Source organism: Macrobrachium nipponense, chromosome 21 (genome assembly GCF_015104395.2).
Source record: "Macrobrachium nipponense isolate FS-2020 chromosome 21, ASM1510439v2, whole genome shotgun sequence".
Classification (NCBI taxonomy): Eukaryota; Metazoa; Arthropoda; class Malacostraca; order Decapoda; family Palaemonidae; genus Macrobrachium; species Macrobrachium nipponense.
This window is the reverse complement of record NC_087212.1, coordinates 19,036,113-19,053,686: the sequence shown is the minus strand read 5'-3', so window position 1 is coordinate 19,053,686 and position 17,574 is coordinate 19,036,113. Positions and strand designations below refer to the sequence as shown.

Genomic DNA, 17,574 nt, shown 5'->3' with positions numbered 1-17,574 from the left:
GCTAAATTGACCTATAAACAATGAAGTACTACAACAATTTGGACCATTCAATACCTAACTTAACCCTTTCACGGCGAAGGGGTATAATAAAAATTGTCTCCCGTATGCCAGCGGGGTCTAGGAGTGAGCGTCGAAGCGGAAAAATTGTTTTTTTTTTTTTTTTAGATTACAGCACGCTTAGTTTTCAAGATTAAGAGTTCATTTGTGGCTCCTTTTTTTGTCATTGCATGAAGTTTAGTATGCAACCATCAGAAATGAAAAAAATATAATATCATTATATAATAAATAATGGGATATATATAGCGCGAAAACAAAACATTTCATAATATTAAAATTGTATTCAAATCGCCCTGTGAGCAAAACGGTTAAAGCTAATGACTTGATTTTTTCTGTTGTATTGTACACTAAATTGCGATCATTTTGGTATATAACACATTGTAAAATGATCAAGGCAACACACAGAAAATATATCACAAAATGATGCATGAATTCGTAACGCACGGATGTAAAAAAAAAAAAAGCTGTTTTCAAAAATTTACCATAAATCGAAATACAGGCGGTCCCCGGGTTACGACGGGGGTTCCGTTCTTTAGACGCATCGTAACCCGAAAATCGTCGTAAGCCGGAACGACGTTCTTGAAAACATGTCCACAGGGAAAATTTCACTACTAATTTGCAATTTTTCTTAGGGCCGTATCTCTAAAATTATCACTAATTTACTTTTTTTCATGTGCAACACTGTGTATTCACAAATTACTGTATATTTTCATCAAAAAACAAGAGAGAGAGAGAGAGAGAGAGAGAAAAATAACTCCTTAGGTTTCAATAGATATAAATGAACGTCTGTAGGCAACTTTTTCCCCCTCCCATAAATACATATATTTCTCCAGAGAAGAGAGAAAGAGAGGACTGTGCAATTATGTTTGTCTGTCTATCAATTCTTTTGCTGAGAGCCAGCCAGAGAGATAAAAGGAAGAAATAGAAACACCAAATGTATGACAAGTATCTTGTGGAGAGAGAGAGAGAGTTGTCCTTACAGTATTTAAAAGAGAGAAATGGAATGATTATTGTATTTAAAATACTCAGATATGAATTTTGTACTTAAAGTATTATTATTGGAAAATATTAATGATAAACTTATTACATACACGTCCATGAAAATTATCTCATCTCAGTAAGAGAGAGAGAGAGAGAGAGAGAGAGAGAGAGAGAGAGATTGATTACATAAAACCATTAAATTCGTTGACCATTGTATGGGATTGTTAAGCTTGAGTGTCACTCGAGTTGAGGTGGGGAAATTGATACAGAAAAAGACAAAGGGAAGAATTTTCTTTTGAAATTAGTTATCGTATTATTACTACTTCTATTATTATTATTATTATTATTATTATTTTATTATTATTATTATTATTTATTATTATTTGAAAATATAATAAACACGTGCATCCTACCATAAAAATTCTCTCATCTCAGTAGAAAGAGGAATTATCCTTACAAGTGAAATGGAAAGGTCATTTTCATCTCTTTAAAATACGACCATTATGAATTTTGTAATTAAAGTTTTATTATTATTATTATTATTATTATTATTATTATTATATTAAATAACTGAAATTATCAGTAAACATTTTACATACTAGTACCATAAAAATTCTTTCATCTCGGTAAAAGAGAGAGAGAGAGAGAGTGTTTATCTCTCTCTGTTTATAACGCTTACCAGCAAAAGAGAGGGAGTTACCACTATGTATGACACATTATTATCTTGTGTGGCAAAAGAGAGAGAGAGAGAGAGAGAGAAGAGAGCGAGAGAGAGAGAGAGAGGTTAACCTTAATTAAAAGTGACATGGATAGATTAGTACGTATTGTATTTCTTTAAAATACTATCACATATGAATTTTGTAATTACAGTTATTATTATTATTATTTTATTATTATATTATTATTTGAAAGTATTAAAAAGAAATAGTACAAGTACATCTTGTACTATTTCTCGAGTCTCAGTAAATGAGAGAGAGAGAGAGAGAGAGATAGAGAGAGAGAGAGAGAGAGAGAGCAGAGAGAGAGAGGAGAGAGACGAGAGGAGAGAGAGATGAGCGAGAGAGAGAGAGAGAGAGAGAGATGTCAGGACCACGTGATTGCAACACTGCAGCTCTCCCCCAGCTCTTCCCCCTCCTGGCTGTCACAGAACTTTATATATAGCTGACAGTTTTAGTACCTGGATCTCGAAAAAGGTTACTGGAAGTTACTTCAAGAAGACTGGGATTTCCTTCATTCTTCCATAATTTGTTAAATATAAGCTAAAATCTTACTAATTCACTATGGTATTTTCTTTAATGAATTGATATTATTACTGTATAAATTAATGTTAATATTTGAAAATAGTAAATAATTTATTTATCATACTAAAAAAACATACATCTTTGTAGGAGAGAGAGAGAGAGAGAGAGAGAGAGAGAGAGAGAGAGAGAGAGAGAGAGAGAGAGAGAGAGAGAGAGAGCGTCGTAAACTCGGAGCGTCGGAAGCGTCGGCGTCGTAACCTCGGAACAAGCGTCGTAACCCAGAACGGATTTTTCAATGAATATTTAAGAAAAAGCGTCGTAACCTCAGAACGTCGTAAGCCGGACCCGTCGTAACCCGGGGACCGCCTGTGTTGTGCTAGAGACTTCTCGTTTGTTGCAAAATGAAGGTAATTGATTGAATATTACTAGACTGTAAGTGTTGTAGCTTACAATTGCAGTTTTTGACCATTTCGGTCGAGTTAAAGTTGACCGAAGGACGAATTTTTTCTATTTATCGTTATTTATATAAAAATATTTCAAAACTGATAAAAGCTACAACCATAGGTTGTTTTTTGTTGTATTCTACATGAAATTGCACCCATTTTCATATATAATACATTATGTAACGACTAATTTAAAATGGTGCAAACATTACGACAATCGGACGAAAAAATTTATGATTTTTTCGGAAGAGTTTACCGTGCGGACATAAGGAAAAAGTTTTTTTTTCATAAATTCACCATAAATCAAAATATTGTGTTAGAGACTTCCAATTTTTGAAAAATAAAGGTGAATGATTGAATATTACTAGAATATAAGAGTTTTAGCTTACAATTGCGTTTTTTGACCACTTCGGTCAAGTCAAAGTTGACCGAAGGTTGATATTTTGGCACATCGTTATTTATATGAAAATATTTCAAAACTGATAAAAGCTACCACCGTGGGTTGTTTTTAGTTGTATTCTACATGAAATTGCTCACATTTCCATATATAAAACTTTATGTAACAGCTTATTTAAAATGGTGCAAACATTACGAAAATCGAACAAAAAAATTTCTGATTTTTTTCGGAAGAGTTACCGCGCGGACGTAAGGAAATTTTTTTTTTATTTTTTTCATAAATTCACCATGAATCGAAATATTGTGCTAGAGACCTCCAATTTGTTGAAAAATAAAGGTAAATGATTGAATATTACTAGAAGATAAGAGTTTTAGCTAACAATTGCGTTTTTTTACCATTTTGGTCGAGTCAAAGTTGACCGAAGGTTGATATTTTGGTACATCGTTATTTATATGAAAATATTTCAAAACTGATAAAAGCTACAACCATGGGTTGTTTTTAGTTGTATTCTACATGAAATTGCGCACATTTCCATATATAAAACTTTATGTAACGGCTAATTTAAAATGGTGCAAACATTATGACAATCGGACGAAAAAATTTATGATTTTTTCGGAAGAGTTACTGCGCGGACGTAAGGAAAATGTTTTTTTATATATATATATATAAATTCACCATAAATCAAAATATTGTGCTTGAGACTTCCAATTTGTTGCAAAATAAAGGTAAATGATTGAATATTACTAGAATATGAGAGTTTTAGCTTACAATTGAGTTTTTTTAACATTTCGGTCGAGTCAAAGTTGACGGAAGGTTGATATTTTGGCACATCGTTATTTATGTGAAAATATTTCAAAACTGATAAAAGCTACAACCATGGGTTGTTTTTAGTTGTATTCTACATGAAATTGAGCACATTTCCATATATAAAACTTTATGTAACGGCTAATTTAAAATGGTGCAAACATTACGACAATCAGACGAAAAAATGTATGATTTTTTCGGAAGAGTTACCGCGCGGATGTAAGGAAAAAGTTTTTTTCATAAATTCATTATAAATCGAAATATTGTGCTATAGACTTCCAATTTGTTGCAAAATGAAGGTAAATGATTGAATATTACTAGATATAAGAGTTTTAGCTTACAATTGCGTTTTTCAATCATTTCAGTAGTCAAAGTTGACCGAAGGTTGAAATTTTGGTACTTATCGTTATTTATATGAAAATATTTCAAAACTGATAAAAGCTACAACCATGAGTTGTTTTTTGTTGTATTCTACATAAAATTGCACACATTTTCATATATAATACTCCATGTAACGGCTAATCTAAAATGGTGCAAAAATTATGTCAAAGTGACTAAATAATTTCTGAGATGTGTCGCAGATACATTTTAGTGCGATAAGAAAGAAATTCGCGCTTGCGCGCCTGCGTAACGATTGTAAACAAAACAACGCCTTGATCCGTGAGCTCCCAGCATCCCCCAAGGCGCGTGATTCAAAAGTTTTCACCTGGTAGGCCTATAACTATTTTTACGCGAATTTTTTAAAAAAATTTATATAGACGTCCCATACGTCCAATCGGCACCCAACAGACAATTTATATCTACGTTTAATACGTCCAATCAGCGTTAGAGGGTTAATACGTACTGCTAATATGTACTACATAGTACCTGTAAATAAAGTGTATTAGTGTACATGGTATACAAGAAATACTGTACGTACATATGTACGTATGTAGTAAAATGTGGAAGCTTACCTTTCGAGTGAGGCTCTCCCCAAAAGTAGCGACAGAGGAAGAGGACAAATGGTAGATACGTACACTTAACTTTACGAAACATAAAAAAATGTCAGGAAAGCATAAACCAAACTTTATGAAACACATTAACAAAACTGTAACACTTAACTTTACAAAAAACTTAAAATTAAATTTTTATTTATTATTTTTTTTTTACATTTTTACTTTTTATACTTTACGTTTTTTTTTTTCTTGGTTCTCCCCTTTTGCTTACTCCTACTGAAGGCCTCTTTAAAAAATAACTATCCAAGGAAGATTGCTTCTGTCTGCTTTTGACAATGTTCCTGAAACGACTCGTGCAAACGTCATCGAACTGTGCAAGCATACGACCTGTGTAAGCCTTTTTGTGGTGTGTCTTTTCTACGAATGATTGCACCTTATGAAAAGCAGCTAGAGTATCCTTAATTTCTGTCGTTGTCATAGTCGTCGTCCTCCTCGCCGCTGCTAGAGAACTCTTCTTGAACGACGTTATGTTGCATGGCCTCTAACTCCTTCAGGTCATCCGTCGTAAGCTCCTCTTGGTGCTCCTCAAGAAGGTCATTGATGTCGTCCTCGTCGACGACCATCCCCATGGACTTGCCGAGTGCAACGATCTCGTCTAGATCTGGTTGCGAAACAGTTTCAGGATCGTCAACTGTTCCTGAATCTGCAGCACCAGCTTCGCCCACGTTAAATCCCTTGAGGCCAAGAGTTTCCTCCATGAGGAATTCAAGGTTTGCCTTGAAACCTCCTGCCAAGCTTGGTCGATGAGTTGGATGCACATCACAACATCGAAATGCTCATTCCAAAATTGACGCAAGGTGAGGTTTGTGGTATTGGTGATGTTGAAACATCTCTTGAAAAGATGTTTTGTATACAGCTTCTTGAAGTTCAATATCACTTGGTGGTCCATGGGCTGGAGGAGAGGGGTGGTGTTAGGCGGAAGATAAAGAACCTTGATAAACGAATACTCTGCTAGAATATCTTCGAGGCCAGGAGGGTGAGCAGGGGCATTGTCCAACACCAGCAGACATTTCAGAGGGAGGCGCTTCTCTTCCAAGAATTTCTTCACTGTCGGGCCGAAACACAGATTTACCCACTCGGTGAACAAAAGTCTCGTTACCCAGGCTTTTGTATTAGCCCTCCACATCACTGGAAGCTTCTCCTTAAGCACTTTGTGGGCCTTGAAGGCTCGAGGAGTCTCCGAATGATACACAAGTAGGGGCTTCACCTTGCAATCCCCACTGGCGTTCGAACAAAGTTCGAGGGTAAGACTGTCTTTCATAGGCTTATGCCCGGGTAGCTTCTTCTCTTCCTCTGTGATGTACTTCCGATGAGGCCTTTTTTTTCCAAAAAAGGCCAGTCTCATCACAGTCTTTGGCTGCTTTCGTGTCCGAGCTGGCCGCCTCCCCATGCTGCACCACCGAATGGATGCCAGTCCGTTTACGGAATTTTTCGAACCACCCATGAGAAGCCTTGAACTCTGGGGTTGGCGTCGATGTCCCTTCTCCTCCGTCGTCTTTGGCCTGGGCAATCAAATCGACAAAAATAGCGCTGGCCTTGTGGCAGATTGCCGTCTTGGTTATCGTATTGCCAGCAATTTCTTTGTCTTTTATCCAGACAAGAAGCAGCCTTTCCATTTCATCATGCACGTGGTTCCTCTTGCTGGACAAAATAGTCAGGCCCTTGGAAGGTGTAGCTGCTTTGATGACATCCTTCTGCTTAAGGATGGTGCCTATTGTCGACGGATTTCGGCCGTATTCCTTGGCAATCACTCTCAATCGCATACCAGCTTCATACTTTTTAATTATCTCCATCTTTGTCTCCAAAGAAAGCAACCTCTCTTCAACTTTCTTGGGACCCATGACTACGTATATATTCTACGTAATTGTGTTATGTAGTACATATACGTATATAGTAAAGTTCTCACAAAACATGATAAACTATACTACACAAAATCACTAAGCAATTTACGTTAATAAACTAAATCGTATAGAACGAACGAATTCCGTGTGCTTTCGATACCGATGATGCCGCGAAGTGGCTGAAAGAGCACGCCACTACGTAGATGCATCATGGGATCATGGGAGAGATGCTGACCAATAGGAGAGAAGGATCTTATGGCGGTGACTAGCATCAGGAACCAATGGGAGAGCAGGAGGATAGGGCAAGTTTACTCAGTTGGCGCCGCGCAAGTTTTAAAATTTTTATCGGTGGTCCGGGTGAATCTCAGACTTTACAGCAACAACCTTTCGTATCTCGAACAATTTTTGTATGTAGTGCCGCAAAAATCTTCGTATTTGCTTTCGTATCTAGAGTTTTTCGTAAGTTGAGCCTTTCATATCATGAGGTACCACTGTATTTTAATTTTATTTTCTGATAAAAGTAGGCTGGAAAATTAAATGAAAATAATTAGCAAATATTTTTAATATTATACAACATGCTTTATCATAAAAAAGTTTACAGTAATAGTTCAAATACATCTTACATTAACCTTACAAAGAGAGAGAGTGAGAGAGAGAATCGTATGCTTATTACGCTCAGTCTGGGCCCAACCTGGAGTGAACTTAATAGATACATAACTACATTACAAGTATGCTCTAAATAATTTTTATCATAAAAATCAGTATTTAGTCACATGCACAAAGTGAAAAATACAGTAATTAGTAAATAAACAGTGTTATAAAAAAAAGTGAATTAGCGATCATTTTAAAAGGATTAATACATCAATATTATGAGAGAAAACTGCTTATATGTACTGTAAAGGGTAACTTGATTAGTTGTCAAAAGTTCTGTAAGACAGATTTATTTAATTTGTATTAAATATTTATTGAATGTGTATTAAGCATGTTATAGATATTTTGCTGCTTACAGTAATATTAATATTTTGAAATGAATAAATCATTGTTATAAGTATTTTACGGGCTGTACTTAGAGTAACTGTTGTAAAAGGGAGCTAATCTAAGATGCGTTGGGATGTTTTAGGATGATGTGTTTTTGTTTGAAATGATATTAAATTGCTTTAGTATGATAATTTAAGGTATATTTTTGTTTGGACTATCAAATTAGGCAGCGAAATTTTAAGATAGTTATAAGCATTTTAGTTTATGGGGTACTGGGTATTTGGCAGTTATAAGCATAATTAGAGGGGATTTTTGCATTTTCTTGGGAGGTTCTGGAACCTAATACTGCGTAAAAGTGGGGGAGCTTTGTAATCATTATTAATATTGAAAATTAGTAAATCATTTTTGTATCAAAATATATTTATAGTCATGAAAATAAGATGAAAATACACTAATTAGTGATTTATCATAGTTAAATATGTGTTAATACCAATTTGTTAAAGATAGACTTTCCTTGAGAGAGTGAGAGATTTTTAGTATATCCTTTGAACCCAAGATGCCAGCAATTATTAGACTCAATAAAATGGCAACATTCCCCTACCCTTGCTGTTAGGTTTCTTGACATTTGTGACAGCTCCAAACTCACTCCTCTATCCAGGTTCTATGCTAAAATACTGGGTTTTCGTTCACTCATACATAATTTTTAAATTTTTACCCTGTGACCTGGTATAGATGCCAATAGTCCCTGGATCTCACAAGTTTATTTTTAATTCTACCGGTTTCCAGCTTGGCGCTAGTAAAAATCCTAATGTTAAGACTGAAGGTTTGTAGTTATGAAAAATACAAATTTGTCATTTTTACTAATTGACTACTTTAATATTTTCTTTAATGAATTGATATTATTGCTGTTTACATCAATATTATTTGAAAATTAGTAAATCATTTACCATACAAAAATCATACATCTCAGTGAGAGAGAGAGAGAGAGAGAGAGAGAGAGAGAATGATCATTTTTATTATTTGAAATAATTTAATACGTATTATTAAATTTAATACATTATTAATCAGTATTAATATTGGAAATTATTAGATAATTTTTGTATCATAAAAATGTATTTAGTCATAAAGATAACATCAAAATACACTAATAGTGAATAATTATCAATGGAAAAACCTGCTTATGAGCAAGTAGAAGATATTAATGAGATTAGACTACCGTCGACAAGACCTAAGTAAGCTAAAAAAGTACGTTAAAAATCTAGAGTACGATGAGAACACAGTCATAGATAAGCACCGGGAAGCCTTTCATGAGGAATACACAGAAAAATGCTCTAGATGTGTACCATTAAGGCAAATACTAACAAATGGCAACCCACAGCCCAAGTGGTTCAACAGGGAAATTAAAAATAAGATAAGAGAAAGACAGATTGCACAAATCAATGAACCCACACACACCACCAATAGGCATAAAGAACTCTGTAGATTGGTGGACAGATTAGTAAAAAAAACAAAGATAAATGAGGATAAGACCGTTGCATCAGTTTGTAAAGAAAACCCCAAAGAATTCTTTGCGCATGTTAATAACAGGAAACCAATAAAAAATAGCATAGGTTCCCTAAGGGAGAATAGAGGTAACCTGGTGAACTCAGACTTGGGAAAAGCAGTTATTGAATAAGTTATTTACTAGTATATTCACAACTGAAGACACTACCTCAATACTGGAACCTGCTATTAAATATGAAGGGGCAGAACCACTGGACAAAATAATATTTACAGAACAAAATAGACAAACTCAAGTTCAAATCTCCTGGCCCAGATGAGATTCATCCAAGAGAAATTAAATAGCTAAAAGAGGAGATAGCTCTTCAGCTATATAAACTCTACAGGAAAAGTGCTAAACAAAGAAAGCACCAAAAGGATGGAAACTTAGAACTGTGCCCCTAGTTTAGAAAAAAAGGTCCAAGAGAAGAGCCAGGAAATTATAGACCAATCTGCCTAATGTCAGTTGTTGACAAGATTTTTGAGTCCATAATTGCAGATCAAATTGTGGATCACATAGATAGTAACAACTTATTGTTAAACAGCCAACACAGTTTCAGACAAAATAGACCCTCCCTATCAAACCTCTCTGAGTTTTTTCATAACATGCTAGGTATTTACGACAGTAGTAGAGCAATAGATGTACTCTACTTAGATTTCCAAAAGTCCTTTGACAAAATCCCACATAAGAAACTAATGACAAAAGTTAGAGCTTTAGGAATTGTATGAGAAACAGCAGACTGGGTCGAAGACTGGCTAACTTATAGAAAACAGTGTCGTAATTAATGGTCAAGAATCGGAATGGGCAGATGTAACAAGCAGAGTTCCCCAGGGTTCTGTCCTTGGCCCTCTCTTGTTTTTTATTTACATTAATGACATTGATGTAGGCTTAACTAGCAGAATAGCCAAATTTGCAGATGACACCAAACTAGACCATTCTTTGATGTAAGAGTAGAGGATGGCATCCCATACCAACTTGTTGAATTCCAGCATTGTCACTTTCTGGGCACCTGTGCTATATATCGGATAAAGTACATGCGTGTTCTGCAGCAACACCTGAACCAGATACAAGAACAGCTCATTTGTCCATATGGCACTCTTCGAGGTAAAACTAGTATTTGGTCTAGTGATCAAATCTTTCAGCACCTCTCATGTACTGTATGTAACATCTTATCACATTTGGACATTGCAGTGTTGACTTTCATTTTGTGCATAGTCTTTTAAGGTGCAGTTCCTCCTCAGCTTACCATCAGCATTGGTGATCCTACTGATGTGAGTTTCCTGCTAACAGATCAAGACAAAATTTTCTTTGCAGCAGTGTCCAGTGTGTTCCAAGTCACCTTTGAATGTGCAAATGCTTGCAATGGCATCAGTGCTATTCTTGTCAGCCTCAAAGTATATTAGTAGTGTGGATGCAATGCTCCAAAAGTTCCCCAGACAGGGCAACATAATTATAAAAATTATCCATAAAGACATTGTACCCTTTATTTGTATATGGTTCCAAAAGCCCAAACACAGTACAGGCAGTCCTCGATTATCAGTGCAGGAAGAGGGGTTCTGTTCCGATGGCTTGATAATAAGCGAAAATCACTGATACCCGAAATTAGTGATTTTTGGTGCTTATCGTTGCCAATAACCAGTTTATTGGGCCTCTGTTAGGTGTGTATTGGCGCCAATACTCTACATAGGCAGCGATAAATGGAAATTGGCACATTTCGGTGCTAGACAAGCACTGTAAAACCAGATCGCCAATGACCGAGGCTACCGATAATCAGTGACTGCCTGGATCGTGCCATTAGAATTATGAGTCTAGTACATATCCACTTTCAGCTATGGTACCATACTTGTCAGGTTTCTTGGGGTTATAAACCTTTTTGGATAATTTTCCTCTGCAGTGATACTATGAGTATATATAGTTACTGCATGTTTCCATCTGCTGATTTTGATTAAATGTTATGATCTGTTGGGCCCCCTGCTCATATTCTCTTTCTTCCATCTAACTTTTCACCCTCTCAAACAGTTCTTTCTAAACAGTTCTTTCTTAGTGCAACTCTGAGGTTTTCCTCCTGTTACGCCTTTCAAATCTTCATACTGTTAATTTCCCTTTCAGCACTGAATGACCTCATAGGTCTCAGCTCTTGGCCTTTGGCCTAAATTCTATATTCTATTTTATAAACTGTTGGGAAAGTGGGATGGTCACTGGGACCTGGGGACCAGTAGTCCTGTTCCTGAGGTAAACAGTAAATTCCCATGAATGTTCAAAACCTCAGGTAGTGTGTAATACCAGCAGTATTGCACCCGTGACATGAATATATTTGGTTCTCATCCTCAACTGCATCCTGCAGAAGTGTGCATACATATTTATTTCTTTTGGAAATTCTCAATAAACTTATGGATTAGAAACAGATGGAGGAAGCCAAGGGGGTTGGTAGGAATGGGCACAAGTATCCTGGGATGGCACTAAATGGATGGACAATGGGGATGTTGGATCGCATGACTACTCAGGCTCCTCATCCAACAGGAGATGATGTTGAGCATTACTTTGTTTCCTTTTCCCTCCCCATTGTGCACACACACACACCACTGTGCTTATGCATTGCCTCAGATAAACCATGCGTTTTGCATAAATACTCACCTGTATCATCATCAACAACATTACCCTGTTGTTACTTTCACTTCCCCTTCCCTCTCTTCAGCCCATGATGCAAGCACATCCCTCATTTCCACAGTTGAATTTTCTTCAGCATATTCTCAGGGTCATCTCTTTCGAGCTTATCTTCAGACTTCCAGTTCGTTGTCACTTGTTTAACTATGTTTGATCCTCAGACAAGGTCTCTTGGGGGTCAGATTTTGTTTCTGAAATTGGTAAGTGGCATGCATCGTTCACTCACTGAGATTGAGGTGCCAGCATTCATCCTACTATGAGCCTCATCACCTTCCCTGAGATTACACTCACTTTCCTTGAGATTACATTCAATTTCTAGGCTGATGCCTTTCACACTTTCTCCTACATAATCATTGATATCTGCTGTGATTAAAGAATAAATATTGAAAAATTGAAAAAATCATATTACAGAAAACAATGATACTGTATGACACTTTTCATGTGAGAAATGAACAGATGCTTACCCTTGCACAACTGTGACAAGAGGGATCAAAATCACTGCCTTGCAGGCCACCACACATTGTAAACTTGATCACTGGCCATTGAGTTTACTTGTTATCATCCATCTACATGTCTACATGTGGAAACGAGACACACTAACATGAAAGTGCAGTAGTATGTTATTTTAATTAATTTTTTTTTGGATGACATACTATCATCAGTAATTAATGCAGTTAATTTTTTAGAACATTCCAGAATGTCATCGGTAAGGGAGAGTGTTAAAAGAAGCTGATGCAGAAATTACCTATAATTTTACTTATTTGAAAGAGGATCTTCTACCTACATCATCATCATCATCATTATTATTTCCAATGATTGAGACTGCCAGTTCTTTTCCAAATAAAGCACACTTCAAAAGGCTTAGTGGGAAGGTCAACACTGTCTCTATTTTCATAGATTTGACTGAAAAAATCTGGTTAAAGCATTCATTAGGAAATTATTAGTTTTGCATATTCTTGTTATCATAGTGATTGTTTTAAATTTTCTTTATTACCAGCTTGAAGTGAACTATTTGTCTCCAATTAGAGCCCAAGTTGATGCCCAAGCCTAAAAATATATATATATAATATATATATATAATATATATATATATATATCTATATATATATATATTTCTAATTCAATTTTGAATTATTGTTGCATGGATGGGTCTTGGTTAAAGAAAAGCCCTATGTTTTAACCATTTTTTCTAAAAAAAATTTTTTTTTAACTTAATATTAAAACTAACAAACTACAGGTTTTTTATTACCTATATTTGAAGAGGGGAAAGTTTATCCAGTTAGAGGTGTTTAATGGTTGGCTGCCGATTTTATTCATTACCATCTTGAAAGAAAATTGGTACACATTATATTTATTTATCTTAAGATAGCTACCAAAATGAGAGGCATAAAAATAAATTTGCATTAACAATTTTTTCTTATGTGGATGTGGGAGTTAAGGTAAAAGGAATGGTCCTAACATTAATATCGTTTAGTAAACTAGCTTAGTTTTCACTTCAGAACAGATGGGTCTTATTTCCAAATTAACACGACACAAGATACTTATTTTGGCTTGTTTGGAAGTATGCAACGCAATTACAGGTTTTTGGAATCTTGACTCTTTTCCTTGCAGTTTTTACTATGAATTTATGAAAGTAAATTGAGTGTTTTGATATAAGAATATCACTGTAGCTACTTTATGCTAGCTTGAGGTTAGATTTCAACTATTTTGATTCTGTTTGTACTTTGGTTGTAATTTGTGTCTTTCAGGTCATACTCAAGAGATCACAAGTATTCAAGAAAATAATTCGGCCAGTAGTCTAGATGGGAGCTAAGAAGCTGCTTTCCCATGCTCATGCCAGGCCAAAGCTCCCACCCCTCTTTGCTTTTGTGGAGTGCACACTAGAAGTAAGGTTATTATATAAGAAACAACTTGGTTAACTTCAGTTATATGAGTTTATTCTTACATATGTATTCACTGTGATGCAGATATTGTAGAAATTTCTTAATGATAGTTCACATTGAAAAGTCTGATACTCCTGGGAAATATCTCATGACTAAGGGTGAAGGAATGAGTCACAGAGGTATTAATTTTTATTTGCAGTTTTCCTTGCCCTGCTTATATTACGTTATCTTTTGCAGTCTTGTTCCTTTTTATGGAAGCACGCTTTATCATGAGTATAATCGAGAGCTGAAGGGACATGGAAAGAGTACAGTTTTTAATTAGCTTGCTTTAGCATGATCAGTTATCTCTACTCAGTTGCTAATACATACAGTACTATATTCTGAACATAGACCACCCACTGTAGCATGTTTTTTAAGAACATAGGTGGAAGACGTCTATTAATAACTGTCTCATGGTATATATTTCAGTGTTTTTATGGCACTAGATGTTTTAGTTGGCAGATTTTATATTGCCAGTTAGTTGGAATATAGTAATTTTGAGAGCCATACCATAGTGAAATTGTTAGTTCTGAAGCTTTTGAAACAACATTCTTACCTTACCCTCAGTCTTGACATCTAAAGACAACCAATTGGTAAAGCTTTTATTATTTTCCATGATAGAAAACCAGTTACCTTCATACCTTTTTACCTTTCTAATGTTGGATGGCATGTGGTTAGTAGTTAATCAAACAATTTTTAAGATCAGTATATTTATCCCTAAACACAATACATCTTTCTGAAGTTTTAATTTTGTTTTTTTATGGGCTAGGTGTCTTGTAGTAAGTGTAACAAGTGTCCATACATAAGCTAAGTAAAGTCACAGTGTAAGTTATTTTTATGCATATTACTGTGGCTGGTTCCATAAATCTTGGAGTAATGTTGAAAATACCTTGGTACATGCTCTTTGTTTTAATTCAACAGTTTTTGTTTGTTAAGGCAGGTTAAAAGTTATTTCTTAACAGTCACAATTTAGGTGGTCATGCATATGGGTAATCAATTTTGGTAAACCTTAAAATTTGCATGTTCATTTAAAACAATTTCCAATTCATTGAAACAAAGAAGTTTATTTTTTTTATGCAGATCATTGGTTTTCTTATTATGTTGAGTATCCGTGCTTTATTTACTTAGAATTTATGAGCATAAAAATTTAAGTTTATAACAGACAATATAAACTAAATTTAGTTGTAAATCACAAGCAGCTTTAGAATTAATGTTACATATTCATGATTTCTCTAGGTTTAGTCTGGTTCTAAAATAAAGTCGTATTTCACCTAAGCAATTTGATCATCATAAGGCACTCATGCTATGGTTCATGTTGGTTATGAGTGTTTGTTATGCTTCTAAGCAATTTTTTATTTAATAACTTTTAAATTACTGTTGACATATTGACCACAATTGTTGATTTCTTACAGATTTTCTTGAAGACAACTAAATTTTGCAGGTTTGGTAGAAAATTGCAAAGGCTCTCAACAATGTTGTCAAATCTTACTATGCCGGAATAAGCCATGTACTAATTAACTTCCTTTCCAAATTCTGTATTTCATAGTCTTATGAAATATTTTATTTATCAACAATAGTGAGTTCTTTGAAAGGATATAAAACTTGCTATTAGAGGGAATTTGGTCATATTAAAAAAAAAATATTCAAGAAATGACACATTTGCAGATATGTGATTATTAAATTTTATTTTGATGAACTTAAAATAATGTGAAAAATACTTTGGCACATTATTTTTTTTCATGAAGACAATTATATACAACGATAGGTAATAAATAAGCTGTTCATCGTAAGTACTAAGTTGCAGCCAACAAAATACTTTTAAGGGGTTTGTAACCTAAACACAAATGTGTCTCTAGAGAAACTAATAGAAGTTGCAGCATGTTTTTTTGTGAAATTACAGTTTATAGATACTTGAATTGTATTTGTGTAAACCTGTAGAATATGGATGCATAATATATCACTGTCATCTTTATTTTAATTTAAATGAAAATTCTCTTTTCTCATAAGTACTATGATGCTGATCAGGTTTGTTATAGTCAATACAGTATTATATTTCAACTCTCTATTCTTTATACTATTAATGGGGCCCTTCATCATATCTACATATCATACTGTATCTTGTAACTGTGTTCTCTATCTATTTTATATGCATCTGTTTTTACAAAAAGAGAGAGACTGGAGTAATACCTGAAGATTAGGCTTAAAACCTTTTTATATTAAAGAGGTATTTGATGATTTGCACAAATGATACATTAACTACTTTTAGGTAGAGTTGGGGTGATACTTTTTGAATACCCACATTGGCCAGATCAATTTACTAATCTTATAATCTTATCATAAGGTAGGGTTATCATATCCACTATTTTCATTCTTTGGTGTTATAATATCCATGCCAAATTTCTTTTTCTTTTTGCCATTATAGATATTTTATATTCTTATACCTGTTTAACACGACAGAGAAAATTGAGAAATAATTTTATTAGTGTCTTAATGTGTCTAAACAATGACTTGCCATAAAATCAAATGCTAAATATTGTAGGCTATTGCTGTCAAAATTTAGATTTTAATTGCCTGATGGCTGTATTTAGAGATCTGAATGAAGTCAGGCATTTGGAACAGTATTATTGGTTATTTATTTTCAATATATAAGCAAAGTATTTCAAGTAATTATTTAAATGCAAACTAGGGAGCATTGTTTTTAGTGTACTTTATATTTGTTTGCAGGAAATACTAATAGTGTTGTGGTGTGGCAATGTAATTGGTTTTTGTTAGAATTTAATGCTCTTCCATTTTTGTTTAGTTGTATTAACTTACCCTTGCTGAAATTTTACGTCAGTGCAAATGATACCCTAGTACTGTTCTTTACAATGTACTTTTACGTTACCATTTTGTTTAGGAGACTTGATTAGTGATGATATATTTAGTTATAATTTGTATATATTGGGAAAATATTTCTTTACACAACCTCCAAAAATTTAAATGCAGGTAGGTTTTTGGTTTAGGATGTATTCTTACTCAATGTTAGCTAATGATTTCAGTTTGAAGTATGAGGTTGTCAGTATTAATAACCTGAAATGTGAATGATAGGTTAGAAAAGCATTAGGAAGGTAAAATTTGCTATAACTTGCTTTGAATTGGCTGTCTAAAACTTGCTAGGTAAATATCCTGTCAATTTGAAAATAAAATTACTCTTGTCTCTCTCTTTTTACGAACTAATTAATTTATAACATTTTGTTTTCTAGCAGTTAGGTCTTTTTATATTCATATTTAGTTATATCATCAGGTTAACCCTAAATATTACTTTTCATGCAAATTAGCAAAATTAAGTGTAATGCACTTGTCATCCCAGGAGTCCTTTGGCATTTGTGTACAGTTTTGAATGCAGCTTTTGTGTTGAAGTAAATTTTGAAGTTGAAGTTTCTCATGTTTAATTCAACCCCCTTTCTAACTGGAAGTGAAGTATGGTTATATTGAAATTCTGTAAAACCTTAGTTAAGTAAGAGGTTGGTCGAACTGAATTCATGTTTTGCTCTTTGTGCAAAATATGCATCACATTAGGTAAAATTGGCCTAACAGTCCATCCATTTAATGCCAACCCAGGATGTTTGTGTCCATTCCTACCAACTCCCTTGGCTTCCTCCGCTTGTTTCTAATCCACGAGTCTATTGAGTATTTCATGAATGAAACAAGTACTATGTATGCTCACTTCTG

At 34.4% G+C, this 17,574-nt stretch overlaps 1 protein-coding gene across 8 annotated transcripts in view; it reads left to right on the top strand.

The window, feature by feature from the left end:
• Positions 1 to 17,279, top strand: part of LOC135197822 (zinc finger Ran-binding domain-containing protein 2-like) — a 210,659-nt gene extending 193,380 nt beyond the window's left edge. For 6 of the 8 annotated variants that reach the window (XM_064224964.1, XM_064224962.1, XM_064224965.1 and 3 more), the window contains one exon: positions 13,690 to 17,279. In XM_064224964.1, the coding sequence (XP_064081034.1) occupies positions 13,690 to 13,726 (37 nt within the window). In that variant the 3' untranslated portion in view covers positions 13,727 to 17,279. The remainder of the gene's footprint in view (positions 1 to 13,689) is intronic. The other 2 variants (XR_010310667.1, XR_010310668.1) reach the window with 2 other exon arrangements.
• Positions 17,280 to 17,574: the final 295 nt, after the last annotated feature.